The sequence below is a fragment of the Vanessa tameamea genome, chromosome 20 (genome assembly GCF_037043105.1).
Source record: "Vanessa tameamea isolate UH-Manoa-2023 chromosome 20, ilVanTame1 primary haplotype, whole genome shotgun sequence".
NCBI lineage: Eukaryota > Metazoa > Arthropoda > Insecta > Lepidoptera > Nymphalidae > Vanessa > Vanessa tameamea.
Window position 1 is genome coordinate 6,722,006 of NC_087328.1, and position 8,653 is coordinate 6,730,658.

Sequence of the window (8,653 nt, forward strand, 5' to 3'; positions counted from 1 at the left end):
AGTTAATAGTTTCTCCGTTACAATGTTTTGCGTTGTTAAATTTAACTTTTCAGTTGGTACCGAAGATAATATTTGTTTTGTTGTTATAGTTGATGTCGCAACATTTTCAGTTTCTTTTGGAGTACAATCCAATACATCAGTTTTCAAATAAGCTAAAAAAAATTTTACATAACACCGTCTATTTATCTATCATCTATAACTCTTTAATTCGATCTGTAATTAATAAAATATTTACCTTTGTGATAGTCGCAGTTATATTCAATCAAATCGCATTCATCTAAAAACATTCGTTTGTGTACTTTGTCTTCATCAGCTCCACACAGAGGTATACCAGTGTGGTTGCAAATTGTTGCTAAGAGACAATGATGAGGCCGCTAATAATATATACAAAACAATTCATTTACAGCATTAAAATTGGTCAATTGCAATTTAATTTTCTTACCTGTATATAATGTTGTTTGGTTGTATTTTTTAACAGAATTACGTATACTGTAATCGAAATATTTCATTTAGTAGTATTTGATATAAAACTTATATCATATGGTTTCTGTTATTTCTTACGTAGAGCCAGTAAAAGATAATTCATTGTTAAATTTCCATTATATTGCGATATTTTGCTTAAGAATTCATTAATGGTATTTTTTATTTTGTTTGCTTCGTTAACGATTTATTCAAAATAAAGGTAAAAACACGTATCTTTATTGAATATAATATATATATATTCATACACTGTATACTGTAATACATTGAAAACAATAAAAACTAAATTCAATAAAAAAATCATAAAGTTTTATAGATGCATACATTTTTATTTTGTATACAGATTACATTACATTCTTATACATTATATTATTCTAAAAAATCATTGGATTCATCCCGTTTCTTATTCCGCACTGGTTTTTTAATTAACCCTTTAAAAATCTTTTTAAGTTTCCATTCACTTTTTGTAACTTTTTTTTTTTTTAAAACGGTGGTTTTGGCCTTCGCCACGCTCGTTTTTTTTCGATTTTTATTCGTAGACATCTTTACTGTTACTTTAGTCGTTTTTCGTTTCTTCTTTTTCCATGTTGGCGAATATCGCCGCCTTCCTCTCAACATGTGAATAGGTAACGACAGTTTAATTGTGCTTCTCGGTTTCTTGACAAGTTTTCTCGTCGGAGCGAATTTATACTTTTGTCCCATTCTGTGATATCTGTGATCCGGACATGTAGGAATAGATGGGCACGTGGGTATTGGCGGGCATCGCGTGGTTGGTAAATTAAAACAGTCAGAATAATTTATAGCATAGAAATCTGCGAACAAGCAGTATTTAATATAAATATTAATACAAAATTAAATGTCTCTTCAAGTCTTTGAAATTTAGTAATATAATGCTAATTTTAAACTGAATATAGGCTTAATACTACGCAATTGATGTATTTTTTAAGTTTATTTAATATCAAATCTTATTTTTTGCTATGATATGATTAATTGTACTTTTAAATATCTAAAATTATACTTTCCACACACGAATAATAGATGTAGGCGCTGGTTAGTTCTGTCTTTTGTAGAACTACGGGCTAAACCAGTCACGTAGCAATTGTTGATATAGATTGCAGGAAAGGTCAAAATTTATGCAAATTTATTATATTTACCACGGAGTGAAAAAATGGCGTATTGTATTTAAATGAAAGTGAAGTTCGAATTCAATTTTCGAATGCACTTGGTCAGACTTATTTAGTTTATTTTTTAATTAAGAGATACATACCGCTCTCAAAATCACAATTATATTCAAACATATCGCATTCATCAATAAATAATCTTCTATTGTATATATCCTCTTCATTTTCTGTTCCGCACTCTGGTATCCATGTGTGATTGCAAATATCTGCGACTAAGCACCAATGTAATGGCTGAAAAACGTGGACTTTATTACGTACGAAACTATGTTAAAAAATGTTTAGACTTTATTCGAGTTGATATTCAAAAAAATATATTGAATTTCCTTTCATCGATATTATTCAACGCATTAAAAATAAAAATAGTCATTTCATAAAACAAAACTGTGTAATTAATAGTTTAAATATACGCGGTATTCTGTTATGATATATTTTACATTCATCTGTACTAATATTATATACTAGCTGTGCCCGCGACATCGTGCGCGTTTGTATTTAATAAAAAAGCGTGACTTTATTATTATTTTACATATACTTAAAAAATAAAAGTAGCCTAAGTTACCCCTTATTACATCAGCTATCTGCTAGTGAAAGTCCCGTCAAAATCGGTCCAGCCGTTCCAGAGATTAGCCAGAACAAATAGACAGTCAGACAAAATTGTAAAAACCGTTATTTAGGTATATGTACCGTGTATACATACATATGCATTTATTAAGACGCGGTTATTTTAATATTACAAGCAGACACTCCAATTTTATTATATGTATAGATAAAATTAAGAGGTAAAATTTTGTTGTACGTTACGTCATTTTCTTTATTAATAAACCGCACCAGTGCGTGTACTGCAAACGGGGCAGCTGGCTATTATATTATAAAATATTTAAATGTACTACCAATACCCCAGAGAAATGTAGATAACATTCTAACATTTATTTATACATTTTGCATATATATTTAAGCACTTAATGTTATCAATTCTTATAATAAATAGTTTAAACATTTATGTATCCTATATTATAGAGTTACATAAAAAATATATAAAATTATGTTCATATAAAATATTTCCTTTACATATTTATGAATATGTGTGAATGAATAATAAATATTATATGTTTATTCATTTTTTAAAACCGACTAGCAAATGGGCCACTTGCTGGTAAAGAAATTTTGTTCACAGATAATACACACAGCGAGACCTATAAGCAACTTCTTACGTCGTCAATGCGCTGCCATGGTACCAAGACCCGCTGAGTGTTTACACTAGCCAACACTAAAAAATGGGACACAAAAAGTAAGATGATATGTCTGCTGCTGTATGATTTTTTGGTTCACCGTTTACTTGACAACGAGAGGACCGAGTTAAATGATTTAAACTGTTCTGTATTATGTACCCAGGTTGCCACAGGACAAAATATGTAATTTTTCAGAAAATCGTAAAAGATCATATTAACGTTGTGCAATTTTCATAGATTTTGTTATATTAAATTACTTAAATTTATAAGTTGAAATTAACTTATCAGTAGTGGGATTACTGTCAAGCAAAGCGGACGATTTATGTACCTACTCGTATTATTTTAAAATAGTTTTCGTGTTACCTTACTTTGTTGTTTGTGTTTTGTTGTTGATGATCGACTGAAACTGTGTTTAATACGTGCTCGTATAATCAAAAATAAAGTTAAAAAAATAAAAAAATAAATAACAATATAAAAAAAATGGTTAAATGTATTAAATGCTCGAAAATTATTAGAAAAAAACTACCAGGATTGCAGTGCGGAAAATGTAACAAGTGGTTACATGCGTCATGTGCCGTTCTAACTCCTGACCAAACAATAACCCTAAATTCCACTGAATCCATTAACTGGAAGTGTAGGGCATGCTCAGAAGGAGTAAAATCCAGGCGCTTGTCATGCATCATGCCTGATATCGAGGATGAAGGCAACGATAACACTGACCACGAGTTCATTATCCCAGATAACAACATGACGCAGAAAGTATTACGGGAAATAAGAAAAGAAATAACAGACATTGTACAATCTGAATTGCAACGTTCATTAAAATACTACTCGGACAAAATAGACGATTACGAGGAGCGCATGAAATTCTACGAAAGTAGAATTAAAACCGTTGAAAACCAGTGCGTTGATTTTAAACACATATTTTTAAGAATACCCTCAAAAATATGTGTTTAAAATATGATGTCTTGGAAGTGAAGTGCAACCAAATTGAGCAAGCTCACCTATCACAACAGCTGGAACTTTATGGAGTCAGTGAATCGGAGAGGGAAGACACAACGGAAATAATAAAGAACGTGGCCACCACAATTGGCGCCGACATCTGTGACGTGGTGAAAGCTTACAGGAAGAAGACGACAGTCCGACAGCGTAGCGGATCGAAAAGGGTTGTCTCGCTATCCAGTCCCATTGTCGTCATCTTGAAGAATGGTGTGCGTAATACTTGGCTGGAAGCGGGCAAAAAGGTAAAGTTCTCAGCTCGTGATAAAAAAAAATGTGATATTTATACCGGCGTCGTTAAAATTGTTCTAGCTGATCACTGCATGACTGTTTGTGCGATACAAGGCGCGCGGCGCGGATGTGATGAGTCACGTTTGCCTCAGCTGTTTACGAGAATAAATAATAACGAGCCTAAAAACCGGTTATGCAGTGTTGACTGGAACGAGGCGCTAAGATTTAGTGATCCTAACGACATTTATAATTTTATGTACAAGCAATTCAATTATGCCTATGATATGAGTAAGCATTGTATAGAACATAATAGTAGGAAAAAAATTTGTAAGTGGTCAAATAAAAAATTAAAACGTATGTGTAAAAAACGCGATGAACTTTATAATATATGGCGTGAGGACGTTTTAAATACTAAAAAGAGATTGTTATATAATTCTTATCGAAACAAAACAAACAAATATACTCAATTCCTGAAAAATAGTCAGATAAAAAATTATATATGTAAAAACTTTAAAAATCAACGGGAAATTTGGAAAATCGTTATTAGTCTTACCGGAAAAAATGTAAAATGTATAGATGATATTATTGTAAAACACTTCAAACATAATCCACTTAGTCTATCAAATAACTTTGCGAAAGAATTTGACAAAAATGTGAAAAGCTTATGTAATCAGTGCAATACAAAAATGTTAAGGTCTACTTCATACGAAAACATACCGGACACTTCACATTAGATTAGTGCGAGCGCGTGAGGAGGATGTTCAACGTATAATTATGCATATGAATGACAAAAAAGTCCAGGTTACGACGGTATTAGAGCAAACGATATTAAATACATCTCTTTGCATTTAACACCCGTTATCACTCACCTCATAAATCAGTGTATATTGATCTATCCGGATATACTACAAATTGGTGTTATCCGGCCGATATACAAAAAGGGTAAGTGTGATGATTATAATAATTATCGCCCAATCACCATATCACCTATCATGTATAGACAAAATTATTGAAAGGTATTATGGGGACAAAATAAATAAATATTTAGCTCAATACTCAGTAATTAACAATAAACAATATGGGTTTCAGAAAAATAAAAGTACCACTGAATTACTGAGGAAATTTACTCACGATGTTAACACTTACTTGAACAAAAGACTACACGTGCTCGTCTTACTAATTGACTTTAGTAAAGCCTTCGATGTATTAAATTTAAATATACTATTTGATAAACTCTCGCGAGGTGGTATACAGGGTCCCTTATTAGAATTTTTAACAAACTATCATCTAAATAGAAAAACCACAGTAAGCCTAGGAAACCATCATAGCAATTTAATATCAACCACATGTGGCACACCACAAGGCTCTATTATCGGTCCTACGGAGTATCTGTTGTACGTAAACGACATGGTTAATATCATAGATGAGGGCACTGTATACCAGTTCGCGGATGACACATGTTTAGTAGTAGCCGAAAAAAACGTCAAACAAGTACAGGACAGACTGCAATATAATTTTGATCAACTTTGTAAATGGGCTCCCGATGTGGGTCTGATAATTAACGCACAAAAGACCAAGTTTATGCACATCCACCCGTCGCACAACAAGACAGATATCAGACCTATTATCGTGACTCATAACCACTATTGTTTGCACTCTCCATGTGGTCTGAATTGTTCGTGTGTGGAAATTGAACAAGTAAAAACTCATATGTATATAGGCTTAGTAATCGATGACGGATTCACCTGGGGTCCGCATGCATTACATGTTTGTTCAAAGCTAAGATCGGTATTAAGCAAACTCAGTATATTAAAATACAAGTTACCTTACAGTATATTACGACTTATGTATGAGGCCTTGGCTGACTCGGTCATCGGTATTAGTAGCTATGGAAGATCTTGTAAGTCTAACTTAGAAAATATATACAACCTTCAATTAAGATTAAGACAATTGTACCTAAAAACATTATTTTTCGACCCAAGGATAGCTACGATCACCTATTTCAGTATTGTCAGATTATGACTATGTATGATAAATTTAAATTTTCGATTCTTACTGAAATTAAATATTCAAACCTATTAAGCAAAAATTTAGACCTACACGCTTGCGACAACTGTGTACTAAGCATAAATATAACTTACCTGGAACTAATAATAATTTGTATGGAAAGAGATCTGATGACTACCTGGTGCCTGTCCTTATTAATGAACTGCCTAGGGAATTGCAGGAGTTGTATGTAAGTGCCACGAAAACTAAATCACGCTTTAAAAAAAGTATTTTTTACATAAAATAACTTAAGAAATAAAATCGCTCTCTGTACCCAGATAAACCCGTGAGGTTTTCGTGGCACATAACGTGCAAAAAAAAAAAGTGTAAATTTGTATAATGTATTGGACAATAATAAAAAAAAAACTACCCAGACCGGTATGAATAAACACTCCAAATTAATCAAACCAACTATCTTATTCAAATTATGTGATAGCATTAACAAATTTTATTAAATATATAAATATTTTTTTTTAAAAACAGGCAGTATGTTAGAAACTCTTGCAATTACTGAAATTTAGAGTGAAAACTTATATTTGAAATTGACGCTCCACACATTGACCTTTACTTACAATAATGAGCCGCCTACACGTAAATTTCCATCATGATTCGAACGACATTACAATTTAACCGCTAGGCGAAAATTAAATCATTATTTTCTTTGCAAGCTTATTATATGAATAATTTAAAATGTATATTTTCTTTCTATTTCCATTTACCGGAAGTTGAAAAAATCATGACGTAATAAAAAAAAATCATTAAAATGAAATATAAGAGTGGCGACGTGAGACACCCGAAACTTTTGCAGTTATTTAAAGAAAAAGAAAGAAGGAACAGTAATCAATACTTTATTATTAATTATTATAAAACACTAATAGATGCACCCACAAATTGCATGTGTATATATAGAGTAGGACGCTGACTATATAGTAGATGCATATACTATAAACAAATACACATACTAAAATAAGTGTGGTCACGGTACGTGTTCTACAGATTTCGGCTTTGCGTATAATTGTATTTTTTTTCAAATTTAATAAATTAGACGATGAAGTGATTAACAAAAGAAAACTGCACATTTGACAGTAATAGTCGGTATGGTCGAGGAGATGTCCTCTACACTTAAGGAATTTTCTTTTACACGCACAAAACGAATTACAACACAAATTAAACACATTAAAGTCTTTGGTACTTGCCCTGATTTGAACCCACGACCTTCAGGTAAAATCCACATGCTTACATGCTCGGCTGCATACAACTAATAAAAAAAATATCATAAGACAATTCCGCTCTGCGACAGAACATCAAATTTCAATATATATATATTGTATAATTTTATATTTATTATTTTTATTTTATATTACGTACATACAGTTTTACCCACGTGAAATTTATCAAACTTTACCCACAGCAAACAAACCGTCACCCACCATTTATCCCTTCGAGGGGTAAATAAAAAAAAACTTGTGTCGTTTCCTGGGACTCAAACTATCTCCATACAAAATTTCGTCTAAATCGGTTCAGCGGTTTAAGCGTGAATAGTTTACAGACAGAATTACTTTCGCATTTATATTATTAGTATAGATATCTAAATACATACAAACATAAAATACCTGTATTTTAAGTAAAATAAAAAAAAATTACCCAAACAAAATGTTGAACTGTAGGATACGGTATCAATAAGGAAGCTGAAAAGTAGAATTCAAATTATTCAAAGGCTATTTTAGCTACGATGTCGATTAAAAAACGTTGATTGGAAAGTAAGGTTCGACGGCTATCTTAGCGTCGTATTAAGGTCACCTAGAATACCTAGACTAATCCTAATATTAAAAAATCCTCACCTTCAAATAAGTTGAAACTTTTCTACAAATTACAATGTTTCTTAATGTAAAGTTCAATTGAATCTGTTATTATAATTATATAAAAGCTATACACACCTATGTATATCAAAGTAGCATACATTTCTGTTAGGTATCATTCTCTGCACCTGATTATGTCATCAATTTTTATAAAACAAAACATGTTTCTTGCTATGCAAAAAATCTATTACTAAATATTCTTTGCGTAATATTTCCATTAAAGTTCCTGCACTTTATCGCCTAAGCAACGTGTACAGTACTAGAAATATTTACTAAATCGTAAACTATGCCATAGCCTTCATATGTTTTAGTATAAACTACGAAATACGCAATAATACTTTAATACATCTTGTCCTACCGTTTGAAATATTTTAATGGAATTCGGTCATCCCTAATCGATTGTTGAAATAAATCTTAATTTGAATTTTGTATCAGTGTATGTATGTTAATGATGCAATTACAAAATTTTAACGGTACAGCTTTATTGATTCTCTGTTTAAGTAGCACCTACTTAAAAAATATTCTACCACTACTCTAAATATAATAAAATCATTGTGCGACATTTGTCCACCAACCCGCATTGGAGTAACGCAGTGGAATAAGCTCCAAATCTTCTCCTCAGAGAAAG

General features: G+C 31.6%; 1 protein-coding gene across 1 annotated transcript; it reads right to left on the reverse strand.

Moving 5' to 3' along the window:
• Nucleotides 1–843: 843 nt before the first annotated feature.
• Nucleotides 844–8,259, reverse strand: LOC135193859 (uncharacterized). Its single transcript, XM_064218070.1, has 4 exons — nt 8,104–8,259; nt 7,811–7,854; nt 1,748–1,892; nt 844–1,292 (listed from the first exon to the last, which is right to left on the reverse strand). Exons 1-4 carry the CDS (start codon nt 8,126–8,128, stop codon nt 850–852), a joined length of 657 nt encoding a protein of 218 aa, XP_064074140.1. The 5' UTR covers nt 8,129–8,259; the 3' UTR covers nt 844–849.
• Between the last annotated feature and the right edge of the window lie 394 nt (nt 8,260–8,653).